This window comes from Pituophis catenifer, unplaced genomic scaffold (genome assembly GCF_029215685.1).
Source record: "Pituophis catenifer annectens isolate HBS135680 unplaced genomic scaffold, rPitCat1.0.hap2 SCAF_14, whole genome shotgun sequence".
NCBI lineage: Eukaryota > Metazoa > Chordata > Lepidosauria > Squamata > Colubridae > Pituophis > Pituophis catenifer.
This window is the reverse complement of record NW_027256894.1, coordinates 551,878-574,358: the sequence shown is the minus strand read 5'-3', so window position 1 is coordinate 574,358 and position 22,481 is coordinate 551,878. Positions and strand designations below refer to the sequence as shown.

The 22,481-nt window shown below is 46.6% G+C and overlaps 1 protein-coding gene across 1 annotated transcript in view; it reads right to left on the bottom strand.

The window, feature by feature from the left end:
* IQGAP1 (IQ motif containing GTPase activating protein 1) overlaps positions 1-22,481 on the bottom strand; it is a 156,555-nt gene that overhangs the window by 66,174 nt on the left and 67,900 nt on the right. The window contains 6 exon segments of the mRNA XM_070953762.1: positions 1,075-1,242; positions 3,857-3,947; positions 5,088-5,251; positions 11,694-11,818; positions 15,781-15,941; positions 21,677-21,840. Coding sequence (XP_070809863.1) covers positions 1,075-1,242; positions 3,857-3,947; positions 5,088-5,251; positions 11,694-11,818; positions 15,781-15,941; positions 21,677-21,840 — 873 coding nt within the window.

Here is a 22,481-nt window from a genome sequence, read left to right as displayed (position 1 = left end):
GAAAGGGCTGCAACTGGCGAATCAGGCGGACCTGATAAAAGGCCCCCCTGGCCACGGCCGTCATATGTTCTTCTAAAGACAGCCGTGCGTCCAGGAGGACACCCAGATTGCGAGCCCTCTCTGTGGGGGGCAAAGATTCACCCCCAATAGTCAGCGATGGCACCTGCTGACTATATCGGGATGCCGGGAGCCACAACCACTCGGTCTTGGAAGGGTTGAGTCTGAGCCTGTTTCTCCCCATCCAGACCCGCACGGCCTCCAGGCAGCGAGACTTCACATCAAGGGCATCGTTGGGGTGGTCTGGGGTGGAGATGTACAGCTGAGTGTTGTCAGCGTACAGATGACACTTCACCCCAAAACCACGGATGATCTCACCCAGCGGCTTCACATAAATGTTGAACAGGAGGGGCGAGAGGACCGACCCTTGCGGCACTCCCCATGCGAGATGCCTCGAGGTCGACCTCTGTCCCCCTGCCAACACAAACTGCGAGCGGTCGGAGAGGAAGGAGGAGAACCACCGCAGAACGGTGCCCCCTATTCCCAACCCCCTCAACCGCCGCAGCATGATACCATGGTCGATGGTATCAAAAGCTGCTGAGAGGTCTAATAGGACTAGGACAGAGGAACAACCCCTGTCCCGAGCCCTCCAGAGATCATCCACCAACTGTGTACGCTGTGTAACCCACATTTTTCTATCTTACCAGATAGTAGGTTGTGGTCTATTTTGTCAAATGCTTTACAGAAGTCCTAGATGCAAATATAGCATGGAATCAAAAAAGTTAAATAAAAGTTTCATACAGTAGGCAATTCTGAATAAGAACAGAACTATTTGGAGCCATAGAGAGATTGGCCAAGCCAGTCTATTTCACAGGGTAAGTGCTTCTTGGAGAAAAGAATGAAGGAGAAAGTGCTTAAGTGTTCTGCCTTAAAACTCCTGGAGGAAAGCAGGACAGCAATTTAATAAATGAAAAAAGCCAGTCTAGAGTTAATTTGGTTGAACAGTCTGACCTGCAAACAACTCATCACTTGTGTGCCGCCAGCCCATTCCCGGGTCACAAAACAGGGTGCTCTTACCAGAAGCCAGCTTCGCATTTTTTGTTGCCGTCAGTTCCCAATGATATGCCTTGGCACATTCGGGGGTCACCCCATACAGCCCAACATCAGCTGAACGCAGGAAGCTGAGAGTCCTTGCAACATCACCCTGGTCCACTGCCTCATTAATGGCCAAAATTCCTAAGGAAACTTGGATGAAGAAAAAAGAAAAAGAAGCTTTACTGTGAATATGTTTCACGGAATGTGTGACTTTCAATTTGAAATTCATTCACAAATTCAAAAATGTTCTCCATTCCATGTCATGGGACCTATGCCCAGGTACTGCCAAGTTCTGGGGAGATTCAGGCAGTTCAAAGGAGTATAAAGATTTATTGCAAGTTTAAGCTCTCTACAAGAATCTGAGCTACTAACTGTCAAGGGAAATGAGCAGGAGTTAAGAAAGGTATTCCAGATGGGCTGCACTTAGGCCTCTTGTGGACATTCAGGGACTCATGACTGATGATGTGTTTGACCCTTCCCTCAGGCTTGGACTGGTCATCTCCTACAGGTACTCCGTTAGTGGACTGAAGCCTTAGGCCCAAACCTAAGATCACTTGCTTTAGGGCTGGCTTGTCAATCAATCCCCACAAAGCCCTGCACTTCGGCAATATTTTTCCCTTGAAGACCCCTCCAAGGCCATTCTCCATTTCAAGCTAAGCCTTTTAGGAGCAGCGGCACATAACTTGGTGCCCAATTACTTGCCCCTCTGCCCTCCATTCCTATGCAGGGACATCCCTCCTCTCAGACCACCCCAACAATGCCCTTGAAGTGATGTCCCGGTGCCTGGAGGCCGTGCGGATCTGGATGGGGAGGAATAGGCTCAGGCTCAACCCATCCAAGACCGAGTGGCTGTGGTTTCCGACATCCCGATATAGTCAGTTGGTGCCATCACTGACTATTGGGGGCGAATCATTGGCCCCCACGGAGAGGGCGCGCAACTTGGGCATCCTCCTGGATTCACGGCTGTCTTTAGAAGAGCACTTGACGGCCGTGACCGGGAGGATTTTTCATCAGGTTCGCCTGATTTGCCAGTTGCGTCCCTTTCTGGATCGGGACTCGTTATGCACGGTCACTCATGCCCTTGTCACCTCCTGCCTGGACTATTGCAACGCTCTCTACATGGGGCTCCCCTTGAGGAGCACCCGGAGGCTCCAACTGGCGCAGAGTGCGGCCGCGCGGGTGGTAATGGGAGCGACATGGTGTTCCCATGTAACACCTCTCCTGCGCGAGCTGCACTGGCTCCCGGTGGTCTTCCGGGTGCGCTTCAAGGTTTTGGTTACCACCTTTAAAGCGCTCCATGGCTTAGGACCTGGGTACTTGCGGGACCGCCTACTACCACCAATAGCCTTCCACCAGCCGGTACGCTCCCATAGTGAGGGGCTCCTCCGGGTGCCGTCGGCCAAACAATGCCGACTGGCGGCCCCCAGGGGGAGAGCCTTCTATGTGGGGGCACCTACTATCTGGAACGAGCTCCCCCCAGAGATACGGAGGATCCCGGATCTGGGCACCTTCCGCCACGCTTTAAAGACCTTATTATTTCGCCAGGCGGGCCTGGCCTAATTTTCTCCCTCTTTTATAAAAGATTTTTAATTTTTAAATATTTTTTTAGTATTTTATACATTCAGTTTTAAAATTGGTTTTAAATAGTTTGGGGTTTTAAATTTGTCGGGGCCAAAATTATTTAATTTGATTTTATTCTACTTTTAAATTTTGTATGTATGTGTTTTATTGTTTGGCTGTGCATTGCCCTGAGTCCTTCGGGAGTAGGGCGGTATAGAAATCAAATAAACTAAACTATATACTAAACTAACTCTCATTTTTATCCCACTTGCTACTTCTTGCTCTTCACCAGTTTTGCTGGCATTTGCCAGGCATTTGCCAGCTAAGGGCAGTCTTCCTGAGATGGCTTTTGGGGGAGGCCAAAGGCAGGCTCTAGCCAAAACCAGCCCAGGCCATCACTCAGCCAAAGAACCTGGGGGTGGAGTGCTCCATGAGGCAGTCCCATGCTCTCAGTCTGATCTACCTCAGAGATTATTGCTGCGGTGAAACATAGGCCTTGCACTGTCTTTAGATAGAACTGCATATCAATAAAAAGAGAACCCGAGGTGGCGCAGTGGTTAGGGTGCAGTACTGCAGCTACTTCAGCTGACTGCTAGTTCAGCAGATCAGTGGATCAAATCTCACCGGCTCAAGGTTGACTCAGCCTTCCATCCTTCCAAGGTGGGTAAAATGAGGACCCAGATTGTTAGGGGGCAATATGCTATTTAATATACTGTCTTTGGTGTAAGCCGCCCAGAGTCCTCGGAGAGTGGGTGGCATAGAAATAATAATAATAATAATAATAATAATAATAATAATAATAATAATAATAATAATAATAATAATAACAACCACCACCACCACCACCACCACCACCACCCACGCCCCTTTATTAGAACTGCTCTGGGACCCCCTTCCCAGTTCCATGGGGCAGTAAGCAAACAAGTTCCTTAGACCACCAGGATGAGGACACACATGGGAACATGGTGGCCCAACATCTCTTTAAAAATCAAGCCACACCCGGAGAGAACAATGACGATTCTGACTATGGCCATCAACTCCGACAACTGCAAAGTGAATAGAAGCAGCAGTGGCAGCTCAGCAAGTGATACGAATGAACAGCATTTTTCTGGAGTGCACCAAGGAGAAGCCTTAGCGATTGAAAGACCACCTCAGCCAGTAGTGGAGTTCAGCAAAGCTGCTGAAAGGAGAAAGCCAGACTTACATCTTTGGGCTTCGTCTGTATCTTTGTTGGACTGATGAACACCACCCTGAATTTCATCCAACCACAGGACAGCCGTTTCATCCTGAGTTTCCTGAAAGAAAAAGAAAAGGTCAGTCCCAGCTGTCCCGTGAAGCCCAACACCCCTGCTCTCCTTCAAGAGAGGCGGAAACAAATGTTGTTCTTGCTCACAATCGGAGGTTTCAATTAAAACAACAAAAGCTCATGGCACCACAAGCAACAGGGCTGAGCCTCCAAGAGCCAGTCATGTGCCCAGGCTACAGAACTGGGAAAGGGCAGAGCGCTCCAGTAGCTGCAGAAAGGCGGGGGGGGGGGGGAAGTAGAGGCTGGCCCAAATCATGTAGAGACTAATTACAATCTATCCTCAAACATACACACACAAACAAACAAACATATACACTTGCCTCCCAATTTCTCCCCCAGAAAGATCAGAGGGAACTGCCCCATTTGGCTGCCTTGTGAGCAGCAGCAGTCCTCCCCAAAAGGGTGAAGGGAAGCACCCCCAAAAGACCATTTCCCTCCCATCTAGGGGTTCATGTTCTTCTCTCTCTTCCAGAGAGGCGTCCTGCAGAGTGACGCATCTGTTTGCTTTGATTTCTCACCCATCCTTTTGGCGCAATGGATAATTTGCCCTGGCCAACTTGCCACAGCCATCTCACTGCAGCCAACTTGCTGTGGAACAATTCCATGTGAGAAAGCTCAAAGTGATGTTATCCACTACTGTTTCTTCAACATTATTGCCATTTTTTGTGGAAATGGACAAAATCAAAATAATGTCAAAGAAACAATGGCAGGTAATATTTAATGCACTGAGTTATCCCTTGTGGAATTGTCCCATGCCGAGCTGTCCTAGAGACCCTCCTTTTGGCCTTCTCAAGCACAGAGAAGGATCCTCCTGATCGTTGACTCTGATGCCAATTTTAATTTCTGGAAGTGAACTGGGACTGCAGCAGTTTCCATCACTAAGCAATGCTGATGCAATCTAGGACTGCACTGCTTAGCCTTAGCAATGGGAATTCCTATCCCAATTGCCATAATTCCCTGCACAGGGATGTATGTAATCTGGAAGTTGCTCAACAGATTAGAAGCAAATTACAGTAGACTTGAATTGATTTTAACTCAATAAAACAGTGGTAAAGCCTGACACAGAACTTCCCAGTCAAAGGAAGAGGGCTTCAGAAGACGCTTTGCTCTGCTGTAACCATTCTCTCACCTGGGCTTTCTCCCTCTTTGCACGGAGCAGCACATCCTGATAATGCTGTGCTACTTTGGGGGTTACTCCTTCCAATTTTGCTGCGGGGGTCTGCAAGGCCTGCAAGGTCTTTCTGGCATCTCCTTCATCCAAAGCTTCATTTATGAGTCCAATGGCTAAAATCCCTGGAACAAACATAAGAGAAAGGCAGAATCCCAACGAGTTTATACAGGGGGCACAATGCAGCACCTGCTACAGCCTTCCGTTCCTTGCCCTCAAATGGTGTATCCACCATAAGGCTGTTTAATCAATCAATCATTTAAAACTTTCATGTCACATTCACCTTCCTGTTCCTTAGGGAAAGGAAGACTATTAATACAGCCTTATCCCAGGGTTACTGCTATTTAAGGAGCTAAGGGATTGTGTATTGGCCCACCTAAAAGGCAAATCACTATGTTGTCTCTTCTAAAATACCTTCTAGAAATTTTCTGAAGACATTTTAGCTACAATTGTGCAAGAGAAGCCACAGGATGTGTGACTGAAGTTTGAGTTGAGGAATAGAACACAGAATCATAGGGCTGCAAGGAACCTCAGAGGTCTTCTAGTCCAACCCCCACTCAAGCAGGAGACCTTATACAAATGGTTGTCTAGTCTACTTTTGAAAACCTGCAGGGATGGAGCAGTCACAACTCCAGAAGGCTAGCTATTCCATTGGTTGATTGTTTTTGCTGTCAGAAAATTTCTTAATTCTAGGTTGGATCTCTCTTTAACAAATTTCCCCCTATTACTTCTTGTCCTACCTTCTGGTTCTTTGAAAAGAAGAACATGAGAGTAAGTCAATCCCCGCTCCTCTCTGACAGCCTCTCAAATACTGGAAGACAGTTATCATGCTCTCCCTACTCCTTCTCTTTGATAGGCTAGACATAAGCTGTTCATCATATGTTTTAGCCTTCAGACCCTTTATCATCTTTGCTGGTCTTCCCAGCTCACTTTCTAGGGTCTCAGCAACTTTTTTTATCATGGCAACCAGAACAGGATGCATATTCCAAGTGTGCCCTCACTATGTGTTATAAAGCAGTATGGTTACTTCTTGTGATCTTGATGCTATCCCTCTTTTGATGTAGCCCAGGACTGCATTGGCTTTTTTTTTGGCAGCTTCAGCATACTGCTGGCTAATATTTAAGTGGTGGTCTACTAGTACACCAAGATCCCTCTTGTAGTTCCTACTGTTGAGCCAAGTATCACCTATTCTGTACCTGTGCATTTGGTTTTTCCTGCCTAGGTGCAGGGCCTTACTTTTCTTGCCACTGAACTACATTGTTGTATAGGGTCCAGCATGGTCAAGTCTAAGATCCTTCTGAATATATCCACCATATTGTGTCCAAATGTCCATCAAGAACTTACACCAGCCCAATGTCTGATTTTTTCAACATAGATCACCCTGTCCTTGAATGGCTGGGTGGACTGGACATTAACATTTGAACTACTGTAAGTCCATGTATTTGCCATACGCTAAATAAATAAATCCTTCTGAATCTTGATTCTATCTTCCAAAATATTAGCAATTCCCTCTAACTTGGTGTCGTCTGCAAAGCAGAGTTCCCCTTCTATCCTCTTGCCTAGATCGTTTACAAATATGTTGAAGGATACCGGCCTAAAACAGAATCTGGTGGAACTTGACTGCATGCTTCCCTCCATGTAGATGTAGTTTCATTAAGGACTACATGTTGGTCAGACAATTGCAAATCCATCTGGTGGTGGTACTGTCTATCCCACATTGTTCTACAGTACCTTACCAAGAAGTCAAATGCCTTACAGAAGTCCAAGTATACTGTGTCCACAGCATTTTGTTGGTCCACTAATTCTGTTATCTTATCAAATAAGGATATAAGGTTTGTCTGTATTATCTGTTTTTAACAAACCCATGCAGGCTTCTAGTTGTTTTATTTATTTGTTTGTTTGTTTGTTTGTTTGTTTTATTTATGTAATTTATATGCCACCCTTCTCCCGTAGGACTCAGGGCAACTTACAAAGATAAAAAAAGGAATAACATAAACAATTAAAATCAGTTTAAAATTAAATTAAAATCAATTAAAATTATTAAAATTATTTGAAGTCAACCCTACGGATTCAGCCCATTTGGTGAAAAAGCCACGTCTTCAATTCACGGCGGAAGGAGAGGTCTGGGGCTGTCCTGAGGCCGGTGGGCAGCCCATTCCAGAGGGATGGTGCTCCCACAGAGAACGCTCTCCCCCTGGGGGCTGCCAGCTGACATTGTCTGGCTGATGGCACCCTGAGGAGGCCCGCTCTGTGTGAGGGCACCGGACGGTGGGAGGAAGGCAGGAGATGATCCTGCAGATACTCTGGGCCTAAGCCATGTAGGGCTTTATAGGTGAGCACCAGCACCTTGAAACGAACCCGGAGAGCCACCGGCAGCCAGTGCAGCTCGCACAGGAGAGGTGTCACACGGGAGTACCGAGAAGCCCCCGTAACAACCCACGCGGCCGCATTCTGGACTAACTGTAGTCTCCGGGTGCATCCCAAGGGCAGCCCCATGTAGTTACAGTAGTCCAACCGAGACGTAACAAGGGCATGAGTGCGTGGCAAGGGCATCCCGATCTAAGAAAGGGCGCAACTGGCGCACAAGGCGTACCTGTGCGAAGGCCCCCCTGGTCATGGCCGTCAAATGATCTTCTAGGGATAGTCGTGAATCCAGGAGGACCCCCAGACTGCGGAGACTTTTTGAGGGAGCAAGGATCTCCCCTCCCATCACTAGTGACGGGGCCACTAGATCAAGAGATGCTGGTATCCACAGCCACTCAGTCTTGGATGGGTTGAGTGTGAGTCTGTTTCTTCCCATCCAGGCCCACACTGCTTCCAGGCAGCGGGACATCACAGAAAGGGCATCCCCAGGGTGATCTGGGGTGGAGATGTAAAGCTGAGTGTCATCATCAGCATATTGATGATACCTCACCCCGAAAGATCTCACCCAGCAGCTTCATGTAGATGTTCAAGAGCAGAGGGGAGAGAATCGACCCTTGAGGCACCCCACAAGTGAGGGGCTTCGGGGTGGATCTCTCTCCCCCCGTCCACATAAACTGCGAGCGGCCCGAGAGGTAGGAGGAGAACCACCGTAAAACGGTGCCTCCCACCCCCAACTCCCCGAGTCGCTGCAGTAAGATACCATGGTTGATGGTATTGTAAGCCGCCGAGAGGTCAAGAAGGACCAGGATGGAGGAGCAACCCCCATCCCTAGCCCACCAGAGATCATTTACTAGGGCAACCAATGCCGTTTCCGTGCTGTAACCGCGCCTGAAACCTGATTGGTACGGGTCTAGGTAGTCAGCTTCCTCCAGGAACTGCGGGAGCTGCTGTGCCACCACGGACTCAACAACCTTCACTATAAAGCGAAGGTTAGAGACTGGACGATAGTTATTAAGGGAGTCTGGATCCAGGGTGGGCTTCATTTCTAGGTGCTCACAAATCTGCCACTTAATGCTCTTTTCCAGGATTTTAACTGATGTCAAGCTGATTGGGCTATAATTTCCTGGATTCATTTTTTCTCTTATTATACATTGATACATCACCTCTTTTCAGTCCTCTGTGTTACAGGAGCTTTGAAAGATTACATTCGGTGGCTCCAAGACTACATCTGTCAGCTCCTTTAGAACCCTGGGGTGTAAATCTTCTAATCCAGTTATTTCACCACATCCACGGTGAAAAGGTTGGTCTAAGGCACCCTGTTATTAAGCTGGTTATTAAGACCAGCTGCCTGCAATTACTGCAGGGTTCGAATCTCGCCAAGGCTCAAGGTTGACTCAGCCTTCCATCCTTTCTAAGGTAGGTAAATTGAGGACCCAGTTGTGGGGGCAATAAGCTGACTTTGTATAAATATACAAAAGAATGAAGGCTATTGCTTAGCGCATTGTAAGCCGCCCTGAGTCTCCAAAGAAGGGCGGCATATAAAATCAAATTAAAAAAAATAAAAATAAAAAAAGGTACTAATTCCTTGCCTATTTTGACATATTTCTATCTCCCTTGTTGTTTTCTGGATTTCCAGAAAAATTGCAGACTACAGGAACCATTAGCACTACTCCGGTGACCCTGAGGACCCAGATAAACCTCCAAGTGCTTCAGTGACCCTCTAAAAGGATGCAAATAACCAGCTGTCTGCAAGAAATATAAATCCCTCCATTCCCCACCATCCAGGCAGAGCTGAAGAAGCTTCTTGGATGAGAAGAAAAATGTCTTCAAAGAAAAAAAACAGAAAGTCCAGTTGCCTCCTGAAAAAGCACCTTTGGGACAACTGTGACCTGGATAACTATAGACTCTTCCTTTGTTCCTCATACTATGTGTCAGACCTGGAAGCCATCTTTTCACCTTTGAGCCTTCAGGCCTGCCACAAATTTTACTGTGGGAAAATGGAAGGGGGGATTGTATGGAGTGAAGATGATATGTAGTCAAAATAACATTCTTTCTAGAAAGTCAAGGTCGTGGGGCCCTGCAGCTGTGCTGAGAAGAATGAGGAAGTATCTTCTGTTCAGGAGGGTACCTGATTGGTTCATGTGATGGACATGTGGGTGAAAGGCAAGGACTTGAACTTTCTTTTGGGTGAGGAAAACCTGGAAGCTCTCAGATTCGGGTTTTCCCAGATGTGCCAATATGACATCTCTAATAAAAATTAGCTTTGAGGAACCTCAAGCCTTGGAGTTTGATTTCGTTGGGGGTGTTACTTGGAACCCTGACACTATGAGCATGATTCACATAGAAGCAAGCTGCAAAAGAGCAAGGGCTTAGGAATTGAAAGGAAAGGTCCACTATTTTGCCATGGGCGAAGAGAAATGTAAACAATCTCTCCACTGACAGGATACCTTTTGCATCAATCTTCCTAATTTACAGCTAAAGAGAGAAGGAGCGATTGTGGCCAAATCGTGTTCTATTGCTCTGTTGATTCAGTTTGGAATGGAGATGTAGTCTTGTCTGAAATTTTGGACACCAACAATTGATCAGTGCTAACCCTGTTTTGATGGCAATGAACTGCATTGGTATCAAATGATACCAATGTAGTCAATCAATTGACTACTGCAATGCTCTCTACATGGGGCTCCCCTTGAGGGGCACCCGGAGGCTCCAGCTGGTCCAGAACGCAGCAGCGCGGGTAGTGATGGGAGCAGCATGGCGCTCCCATGTAACATCGCTCCTGCGCGAGCTGCACTGGCTCCCAGTGGTCTTCCGGGTGCGCTTCAAGGTGTTGGTTATCACCTTTAAAGCGCTCCATGGCATAGGGCCTAGCTATCTTCGAGACCGCCTGCTGCTACCGACGACCTCCCAGCGACCTGTGCGCTCCCACAGAGAGGGCCTCCTCAGAGTGCCATCAGCCAAACAACGTAGGCTGGTGACCCCCAGGGGGAGAGCCTTCTCTGTGGGGGCACCTACCCTCTGGAATCAGTTGCCCCCAGAAATAAGGAGAATCCAAGACCTCAGTGCCTTCCGCCGTGCCCTTAAAACCCACTTTTTCCAGCAAGCCGGGCTGGCTTAGGAAGAAATTTTTTAAATTTTTTAAATGTTTAATTGGTTTGTGGTTTTTTAAATTCTTGGGCCAAATTTATATAGATTTTAATTGTTTTTAATATTTGTATTTCATGTTAATTCTGGCTGTGCACCGCCCTGGGTCCTCAGGGAGAAGGGCGGTATATAAATTGAAAATAAATAAATAAATAAATAAATAAATAAAATAAAATAAAATAAAATAAAATAATAAAATAAAATAAAATAAAATAAAATAAAATAAAATAAATAAAATAAAATAAAATAAAATAAAATAAAATAAAATAAAATAAAATAAAATAATAAAATAAAATAAAATAAAATAAAATAAAATAAAATAAAATAAATGAACATCATGATCTGGAGGAGAATAATCATGAATCAGGAACAGGGTGGCCACTCAGGATAATCTGGTCAATCGGTTTCTCCAAACACAGCAAAAGCTAATTTCTCATAAGCAAAAAAAGGCTGCCTCTCTGTATCCAACATGTCCCCAACTGGGCCACACTTTTGCAAACAACTGCAAAATCTGGGCACACAGGAGGATTCACAGGCAGCATTGTATAACACATATTGTATTTTTGTTAAATGTAACTGTAGTTACGATACACAACATTAAGCCGCTAACCATTTTATAAATATTATACAGTAGCTGTGTTTAGCATGACACTTAACTAAAAAACCCGATTTATGGCTTCGCATGCTGCAGAAACACAACAAAAATGTGCTACAGCTTGCTAAGGGATATATTCCTTCTTAAAAAGCAAAGTACTGTAACTGGGCATACAGCCACAGAATCTTAACTTCCAAACGCCAATATCATAAAGCTGGATGAAAAACCATCTTAAGAAAAACGAAAAACAGACTTAGAGAGTCCACTTTCTAAAGCCACTCAAGAAGATCCCTGCTGGATTTTATAGGGGAACCTATATTGGGAAGATGCATTCAAGGGTGGTTCTCCAGTTATTACAGCTGATGTCTTTATGACAAGGTTGCCATTCCTGGAAGCTACAAGCTAGGAAACTCAGTGGAAGCCCAACTCTCCCCACCTTTCCCTAATTTGAGTGAATGGACACTTACTCTCATGTTCTTCATGTACCACAATATTCACATGGTCAATACATGACTGGATGTCATTCCATGTCAGGAACTCAGTTCCCTCACTCTGCATCTGAGCCTTCAGCTTGAACAACTCATCAATGTACCTGTTTAAACCAAAATACAAGATGAGACTTCAAGCACAATTGAAAATATGAAAAGACAATACAAACACTCAACCCCAAAATAGTTATGCCTGGGAAAAGGATGTTTACCTTCCTAGTCCAGGAGTAACATACAGCTTTAAATCTCTTGCTGCTAATACCCCTATGATCTCAATGCCAAAACTCAACAACAACCACCCAAATTCCAGGGGTGCAACTTCATGATATTGTGCAATAGGAAAAGGGCACGTCAGCCTTTGGACTGGCTCTCAGTAACAAAAAGAGCAAAAGTGTCCAAAAGTACTGCCGCTAGTGTGTTACTATCTTCCCCCATTGCTATCTTTTATCACCAGACAACTTTTCCCCCTAAATTGCTTCCAACCAACTTGACATTCCTGACTGTCAGACTAACCATCTTCACCTTGGCGCCTCGTGGGCATCCTGCCATCAAAGGCTGGGGAGGAGGGGGAATGGGAGGGATGAACAAATGGAGAGTAAGCTTGTGTCAGTTTGTGATCGGAAACAAGGAGGAGGGAAATGACAGCTTGATGAAGAACAGAGAAACTCAGAATCAGTTTGTACAGAGCTCAAGGCCCTGAACCCTGAGAAGGAATGTGGATTGCCCCAAATAACTCAGTATTCTCAAAACACCTAGGGAAACATCAAGGAATCGGACTGAGGAGGGTCTTACATTGACCATCATTTGGCAAATGAATATTTAGGATGTCTGAATGGATATGGATGGTGAGAATAAGAAGGTTCTTATGTGGAGGAACTGGAGTCGGGAAGACTCCCAGAGGAAGAGAAGAGGGAGAAAAAGGCATTGGTGAACCAACTGATCTGAGGGAAGCCAGAGGCCAGTTATAGCCAGGAGGGCCAGTTAGAAACCACAGCTTAGGCAGCCATAGTTGGAGGCTGAGGCATTAACTGGACAGGTGCGTTAACAGAAGATTGACCTTCATGATTATTCCTCTCACGTCAAAATCTGAAGAGAGTTGCCAACGCAAAGGCTGAAACATGGTGGGAAAAAGGTATGGCAGGGCAAGCTGGGATGTTTGGCTGAGACCGTAAACAGCAGTTGGGCTGCACAGGGTTGGATTGCAGCCGTTTGGAGGCTCCCAGATCAGCCCCAACCACCCAAGGCAAGTTTGGACAGCCAATGGAAGAACAATGCAGTAGTTAGAACTGCAGTAGGCACAAAGATGGAGCGCTACGGAACATGAGGCCTTGGTGACAGTTACCCATGTCCTCATCCCCTCCCTTAATCAATTACTCCAATGTGCTCTACATGGGGCTGCCTTTGAAGACTACTCAGGAGTGGAAGTTGGTGCAGAATATGCCCCAGGAGGAAGATGGAAGTTATCAGCTGCTTTCCAATTCAAAGCATAACTAGTTTTATGCTAGAAATCCAGTGGTGGGTTCGGCCGAACCCTTTGTTAAATTGCTGGCTCACCCCGCCCCTTGCCCCGCCCCTCCGTACCACTATTTATTGCCAATAAATAGTGGTGGGCAAGGGGCCGGCGAGCCAGCAATTTAACAAACGGTTTGGTGTTTTTTTGTAATTTTATTGGCCCGCGGAGCTTCAGCATAGGCTAATTAGCCCTTGATTCTATCAGCCTCCCGACTCTCAGATGATTTGCTCTCAACTATTTTGCTCAGGGCTCTGCTGCTTGCTTGCAAAGAGTGCAGATTTTTTTCCCCCTATCTATGCTGAAAAACGAAACTGAAAGTAAAAGCCTGCTTTAATGTTGCTGCAACGTTGGAAAATTAGGCAGGCAGATTTCTTTTCTTTTTCCTCACCAAAAAAGATAAGTGCAAACTACTTTTAGTGGAAAGGTAGTTTTCCCTAAAGAGGTAGTTCCTCTTTAGGGAAAAAGAGGAGAGTTCAAGATTTTAAAACACAAAAGAAAAAAAGCTCTATTTAAATAGGGAATTGTAATAATTGAGATACTATTAATTGTATATTGTGTTGAAAGCAGAAATGGTTAAATTGTGGTTTGGAGGAATATATGGGGGAAATTATTTGGTTTATTATTATTGGTAAATATAATTAATTGATTTGTAAGAAATTGGATTGCATGGAAATAATTGGAATATTCATGTTCATATTGATTAATATACAAAAAAGATAGTTATATAACTAATTGATTTATATTAAAATGTTGAATTTATATTAAACAACTGTAATATTACATAATTTACCAATGTGAGGATGGATATAAAAATAGATGACAATGAGAAGGGGTATAATATAGAAGGGAAAAATTGAATTTGATTAAGATTAGAGATGAGGATGAAGGGTAATATTGTTTTTTTTTAAAAAAAATAGATAAGGAATAAATATGGCAAAAAGGAAATAATTGTAAATTTAATTGAAATGACTAAACACAGTTTAAATTTATGAACTGGCCAATACTCTGTTCAAAGAAAATACATTGTATGTTTGTGTGTGTGTTTCTAATTACTGCTATTTATTCATATTTATTCTCTTTTATTCTTTAAAGTTTAACAATTCATTCTTTATCTTTATATTTGTTTGGGGTTGCCTTTCTTCCATTTCATCTTTTTTACTGTACAGCAATCTTTCTCCTCAAACCTACCACCTCTCTCTTTTCTTTCCTTCTTACTTTCTCTTCCCCCCCTCTTCTTCTCCTCCTCTCTTCCTCCCTCACTCTTACTCTAATTTCCCTTCTCTTCCTTCCCTGTCTCTCCTTCTTTCTTCCATCTCTCTTCTCCTTCCTTCATCCCTCTCTATTGCTGTATCCTTTTGTGCATATGGATTAATCAGAGGGCTGAAAAAGTTATTTTTGACTGGTCCTCACACTTTTGACCAGTCCTCGCACTTACGACTGTACTCACATTTTATGTTTTGCGCCCTATCTTGTCACCATGGTGAAGAGAAGTAGTGGTGAAATGACTGACACGGTTGTTAAGAATGCCGCAATGGGCATAAATGTGAGGATGGTCATAAGTGCAAGGACCAGTCAGAAATGACTTTTTTCAGTCCTCTGAGTAGTCCCTATGCACATAGCCACGCCCACCCAGTCACATGACCAGCTAGCCATGCCCACCCAGTCACATGACCACCAAGCCACACCCCCAACTAAGCCACACCCACAGAACCGGTTGTTAAAAATATTGAATCCCACCACTGTAGAAATCCCTTTACAGCGTGGAGCATGAGTACTAGCAGGATTGTGCACTTGAAACAGAACTGGTCCCAGGCCGGTTCCCAATTTGGATGCTGAGATATGAGATCAGAAGAGGGAGGGCAGAGGGCAATGTTCTGACAGTATGAGCCATCCATTTTGAAAAGAAGACAAGGTGGAGGTTTTTCTCTGTGGCTTTTATTAAATATGATTTTAAGCATTGAACTAATCATGGGTTAGGGTTGGGTAAGAATTTTATGCTCATTTTTGGTAAATTACCATAAACCCACATGACATCATATGTAGATAAACATATTTTTAAAAAGCCTAATGCTGCTTGCCTTTGTCTCTCTTATGGATCATTATTCCATTTTACATTTTTCATACCAGCAACGGATCTCCCAGACTTTGCAGCTGTCGGCCTCCCAAAGTAATCCAAGCAGAACCCAGACTCCACAGGAGGGCTCAAAGTCTGCTTTAGCGTGAGGGGCTCCCATAAGAGACCATGGCCGCCCTTCCATCCTTCTGGGAGTCAGGGAAGAGACCCTCTTAGCCTCTTTCTAATGTTTCCTGGCTGCCCCTCCGGGCTTCCCTCCGGCCTCTTCTGCACCTGCTGGGCTCCTGCTGGCTTCTGGAAGTCTCCTGCTCCAGGGCCCCTTCCGTGGCTCTCTTCAGCAGCACTAGATGGTTCCTGTCTATAGCGAGACTCTGCTCCCGTCCACTCCTATAACTCTTTCTCTTACTAGGACCACTACTCCTACAGTCTACAAATGACCCTCTCCGGGGTGATAATACGGTCACCCAGCAGGAACTGACCTCTGTGAGTTTTCATCCTCCACATTGGTTAGGCCTATCACAGAACTGCTCAGCTGCTTCCAAACCATGCTCTTGTCCCCCGAGTCTAGGGCTCGGTTGATCAGGGCCACCGAGGAGAGCATTTCCACAGCCACTGACAGCTCTGGGTGTGTGAGTTTACCCTGAAAACAGAGAGGACATATGAGGGCCATCCTTGTTTATTTATTTATTTATTTTATTTGTTTAAATTTCTATACCGCCCTTCTCCAATATAGGACTCAGGGCGGTGAACAGCCAAAGTAAAAACAAGACATACATACAAAACATACAAAATCTAAAAACTGATTAAAATAATTAAATATCTTGGCCGTAATTAAAACTGTTCCAATTTAAAATCAATTTAAAATTTGACTCAAGCCAGCCCAGCTAGTTGAAATAAATGGGTTTTCAGGGCCCGACGAAAAATCCGGAGGTCTGTTATTGTACGTAACTCTGGGGGGAGGTTGTTCCAGAGGGTGGGCGCCACCACAGAGAAGGCTCTCCCCCTGGGGGTTGCCAGCCGACATTGTCTGGCGGACGGCACCCTGAGGAGGCCCACTCTGTGTGAGCGTACTGGCCGGTGGGAGGCTATTGGTGGCAGAAGGCGGTCTCGTAAGTACCCCGCCCCTAAGCCATGGAGCGCTTTAAAGGTGGTCACCAACACCTTGAAGCGCACCCGGAAGACCACCGGGAGCCAGTGCAGCTCGCGCAGGAGAGGTGTCACATGGGAGCGCCTCGTCGCCCCCATAATCCCCCGCGCGGCCGCGTTCTGGACCAGCTGGAGCCTCCGGGTGCACCCCAGGGGGAGCCCCATGTAGAGAGCGTTGCAGTAGTCCAGGCGGGAAGTGACGAGTGCCTGAGTGACTGTGCGTAGGGAGTCCCGATCTAGAAAGGGGCGCAACTGGCGTATCAGGCGAACCTGATAGAAAGCCCCCCTGGCCACGGCCGCCAAATGATCTTCTAAAGACAGCCGTGCGTCCAGGAGGACGCCCAAGTTACGAGCCCTCTCCGTGGGGGCGAGTGATTCACCCCCAATAGCCAGCGATGGCATCAGCTGGCTATATCGGGACGCCAGAAGCCACAGCCACTCGGTCTTGGAGGGGTTGAGTCGGAGCCTGTTTCTCCCCATCTAGGCCCGCACGGCCTCCAGGCACTGGGACATCACTTCAAGGGCATCGTTGGGGTGGCCTGGGGTGGAGATGTACAGCTGGGTGTCATCAGCGTACTGATGGAACTCCACCCCGAAGCCACGGATGATCTCACCCAGCGGCTTTACATAAATGTTGAACAGAAGGGGCGAGAGGACCGACCCTTGTGGCACCCCACAAGCAAGGTGCCTCGGGGTCGACCGCTGCCCCCCTGTCAACACAGATTGCGACCGGTCAGAGAGGTAGGAGGAGAACCACCGCAGAACGGTGCCTCCCACCCCCAACCCCGCCAACCGGTGCAACATGATACCATGGTCGATGGTATCAAAAGCCGCTGAGAGGTCTAACAGGACCAGGATAGAGGAGCAACCCCTATCCCGGGCCCTCCAGAGATCATCCACCAATGCGACCAATGCAGTTTCCGTGCTGTGCCCAGGCCGGAAGCCGGACTGGAGCGGGTCTAGATAGACAGCTTCATCCAGGTACCAGGGAAGCTGTTGCGCCACCACACTCTCAACAACCTTCGCAACGAAGCGAAGGTTGGAGACTGGACGATAGTTAGCCAAAACAGCCGGATCCAGAGAGGGCTTCTTGAGGAGGGGCCTCACAACCGCTTCTTTCAAAGCGGCCGGCAGGACCCCCTCACTCAAAGAAGCGTTAACAATCTTCTGGAGCCAGCCTCGTGTCACCTCCCGGGAAGCCAGTACCAGCCAGGAGGGACACGGGTCCAATAAACATGTGGTCGCGTTCAGCCATCCCAGGACCCTGTCCATGTCCTCGGGAGCCACAGGATCAAACTCCCCCCAGATAACGCTCTCAAGACCTGCCTCAGTCATCCCGTCCGGACATACCCAGTCAGAGGCCAGCCCTTCCCGAATCTGAGTGATTTTGTCATACAGATACTGCACAAAATCCTCAGCTCGACCCTGCAAGGGGTCATCCCGCACCTCCAGATGGAGGAGGGAGCGGGTCACCCTAAACAGGGTGGCCGGGCGATTATCTGATGACGCGATAAGAGCGGCAAAATAGCTAGTTTTCGCCGCTTTTATCGCCACTAGGTAGGTCTTAATATGAGACCTCACCAGTGTTCGGTCAGATTCGGAGCGGCTGGTCCTCCAACTACTCTCCAGGCGTCTTTTCCGGCGCTTCATCTCCCTAAGCTCCTCAGAGAACCAAGGAGCCAGGTGAGTTCGGTGCCGGGTCAGAGGCCGCAAAGGCACGACTCGGTCCAAGGCCCCGGCAGCCGCACTATCCCAGGCGGCCACCAGGTCCTCAGCCGAGTCATGAGCCAGAATCTCAGGAAATGGCCCAAGCTCCATCTGGAACCTATCAGGGTCCATCAGGCGCCTGGGGCGGAACCACCTGGTCAGTCCCGCCTCCCTGCGGCAGGGTGCAGCGGTTAGAAAGTCCAGTCGAAGGAGCGAGTGGTCAGTCCATGACAAGGGTTCGATGGCTATATCCCCTATATCAAGGCCACTCAACCACTGACCAGAGACAAAAACTAAGTCCAGAGTGTGTCCCCCTGTGTGAGTGGGGTCATGAATTAACTGAGTAAGGTCCATGGCCGTCATGGAAGCCATGAACTCTCGAGCCACTTCAGACGTTTCACCGACAGATGGCAGGTTGAAATCCCCCATGATGACAAGTCTGGGGGTGTCCACCGTCACCTCGGCTATAACGTTAAGCAGCTCGGGCAGGGCCGTTGCCACGTGGCAGGGAGCCAGGTACGTGACCAACAAGCCCATCTGTACTCCACGACCCCACTTCACAAAGAGGGACTCACATCCGGCTATCTGTGGAACAGTGGTCTCCCTTGGATCCAGACCTTCCTTTATAATAACCGCCACCCCCCCCGCCCCTACCCTGAGCCCTCGGCTGATGAAATGCACGGAAGCCTGGTGGGCATATATCCACGAGGGGGACTCCCCCCTCCTGGCCCAACCAGGTCTCCGTAATGCCCGCCAGGTCCGCCTCCCCCTCCTGAATAAGATCGTGGATGAGGGGGGCTTTATTAACAACGGACCTGGCGTTGCATAACATCAGCCGGAGGCTCTGGCCCTGAGAATCTGGACAACCTGGGGAACAAGAAAAGCATTGGGGACCGGAGTGTGCAATCGCTCTAAGATAGCGAGTGCGCATTCCCCGAACATGATATGGTCCCCAGCTTCCGCCATATCTGCCCCTCCCACTCACTGTGTTGATGGAACAGCCCTCTTCAAATCGAACTCCCACCCCCTCCCCGACCTCCGGTTCTACGTCCCTAATGTCGCAGCCCTTCGCTAAGGCTGGTCTTGAACCCGGTGGATTTCCCCCAGAACCCACCCTAATCCCCCCCGAACCCCTTAAAATTTTTGTTAAAAACCCACTAAAAAACCCACTTAAAAAACCCCTCAAACTCTTCTTTGCCGTTACAGTTTAGTAAACAGAATTATCTCTCACATTAGATTGGTTCAACAACTCTTTCGTTAATTTTAGTTCCCTTTTTTATGAGAGAAGAAATGGGGAGAAAAAACACTAAGTGGACAATTCTGACACATCTACAGCCCTTGAAAGCTGTGCTGCAGACCACTCTTCCCTCCTTTCTCCTCCCAACTGGCATGAGCTTCCTGCTAAGAAATCCTTAGCCCCTCCAGCCTGGCCGGGGCCCTTCTCAGAACAGGGGCTGGTAGCAGAATCTCAGAGGTGTCTCCCCAGGAGCAGCTACAGAATTCTCCCAGAGGGCAGGCCGTGTGCAATTACCAGAAAAGGAAAGCTAAAACTTCATTACTCGGGGGGAGGGGGGGAAGCACACTGAATCTGAAGTAGGGTTCCTGGCTTCTGCCCCATTCTCCTGCTGCTCAGTGACCATCAGCTGTCCATAATGGCAGCTGTGCCTGGATTACAGTCAAGAGTTCATTCTTGCCCATGCTTGCTCTGGGGAGTCTGCAGGCTTTGGGGGTTTGCAGCTACCTTTTGTTCCCACCTCCAACAGTGAAAGTGAGAATGAAAGAGGTGGGAGGAGAGTGAGGGCAGAAAATTCAATTACTGGGAAGGGATGTTGAAGCCTCTCCCCACACCCAACGATTTTGGCCACATTGAGTGGAGGGGGAAGGTGTGTCTCCAGCACGCCAACTACTGCAGTAATAAGTGTGCTCCCTGGTTGACCACGTCTCAAGGCCTCAGGAAGAGACTTTTGCAGGAGTCCCTGGAAATGCAGACAGCCAACCACTGAGGCTTCTTTTTTCCATCTGCTTATTAAATGGCTAAACTGCTACTGCCAAAGTGTCCGCAGCCTTAAGAAGTCTCACCTTCCTGCAGGGAGGATTTGTCTGAACCTCCACCCCTTTCAAGAGCTTAACAGTAAAAGCTTTTGACCCGAGACAGGAAGTCCACTAGCTCCCCATCTGCCATCTCAACCTTCCCGCCTAATATGGGCTCTGGATTTAAAACCCCAAAAGACCATCTCCTCCTGCAGACAGCCTGGGTGGAGAGTAAATACCAGAGAAAGTCAAACTCCTGAAGGAGTTTGGAAGAAAAAAGAAAAAATCTCTGACTACTGCCAGTGACTAATCCTCATGTTTTAAAACCATTTCCCTCTAAAAATTGAGGGAAAAGAAATATTCTGAAAGAAACTCACAGAATAGGCTACCAGGTGACACAGGTGACACAGGGAATAAAGAAACTGAGAAAATATCAAACATTTTGGAACTGGCTCATATGTTATGGACAAATAAATCTTAGAGGCAGACAAAGCCAAATGCAGGATGGTTTTCTCAGAAACTTCTTCAATTAAAACTCCATCTATGAATCAACTCCAGAGAATGAAGGGGTCCATTGGACAGACGACTAATGGAACAGCTTCTTTCCCAGGACTGCTGGGAACACCTGTTTATTATTGCAACTTAGAATTTATAAGTATATACATACATACATACATACATACATACATACATACATACATACATACGTATTTCTCTTTAGCCAGGTTCTTCCTATGTAAACCAAGATTTTTATGCAGCCCTAGTTCAGTGAAATCCCAATCCACTAGTTTCTAGGCTTTTTTTCCAGCAGCCAGCAAGCTCCCTGCTGCCCATTGGAAGACTAAGGAGACTAAGATAGATTTATTTCAGATTTATAAATCCTCATCAGTTAGCCACACCCTCATCCCATGTATCCTCCCTGTAAAGGTACAGTATTTGTTTTCTTTCCTTTTTGTAGGCTTTGTGTGTATTTCTCTTTAGCCAGGTTCTTCCTACATAAACCAAGATTTTTATGCAGCCCTAGTTCAGTGAAATCACAATCCACTAGTTTCTAGGCTTTTTTTATTCTGGCAGCCAGCAAACACTCTGCTGCCCATTGGGAGACTTAGACTTAAAAATCTTGATTTATACATGATTTATATTGACTGTTTCCTAATATGATTTGATTGCTTATTTGTTCCCTATGACTATCATTAAGTGTTGTATCTTATGATTCTTGACGAATGTATCTTTTCTTTTATGTACACTGAGAGCGTATGCACCAAGACAAATTCCTTGTGTGTCCAATCATACTTGGCCAATAAAGAATTCTGTTTCTGTTTCTGTTTCTGTTCCTGTTCTATTGCAGCCAGGTTGGCTTCTCATCATGTGGGCACACCAGATACTCTTGGATAAAAACATACACCTCCTCCATCCATAAACGTACAATGCTTGTCTATGCATTTAAGGACAGTTGACAGGGGAACTTCAGAACATGAGCCATTTACTTACATCTGGACTCTGTTGCTGTAGGGTAGCCAGTTCTTTCTGGTACAACTCAGCAGCAAAAGGATAAACTGGAGGCAGCTGGGCCTCAGAATTCATCAACTCCACAACGGTTTTCTCAGAAAGGCCATTACGGATGGCCACGTTGATCTGTTCCACCGCTGCCAGCTCTGGTGGGATAAAACAGAGAGAAGCAGCCTCAGGAGCAGAAAATATACCTGTCCTGGTTCACCCTGCTCCAGGCTTACACAACCCATGCTCCTTACACAAGCAGGGAGCAGAGCATAAAGTAGCATGATCTACCATTTCTATCCTGAAAAGAATACCTCTATTTACAATTTAGGATTAGGGTTAGAATTCTAACTCTAATCCTAAATTGTAAATAGATTTATTGCAAACAACTAGAAAGTCATGCTCATAAAGTTCTGCATCTTGCAGCAGCAGCAGCAGATACAGGTAGTTCCTCGATTTACGACCACAATTGAGCCCAAACTTTCTGTGGCTAATTGAGACATTTGTTAAAGGAATTTTGCCCCATTTTACAACCTTTCTTGCCACATTTGTTGTGACACGTGAATTGTGGCAATTGTTAGGTTAGGAAGATGGTTGTTAAGTGAATCAGGATCTGAATTTTAACTATTTGAAAGGAATTGGGAGGTAACAATTTGTTCTCCTCTCATTCTAGACCAGCAGGAAAACAAGGATTTCAATTGCAGGAACTTAGATTCCAATCAAATGCTAGAAAAACTGTCCCTGAGATGGATGGTTGTCATAACAACATGCTGAATTTATGAGTTAAATCACTCCTGAA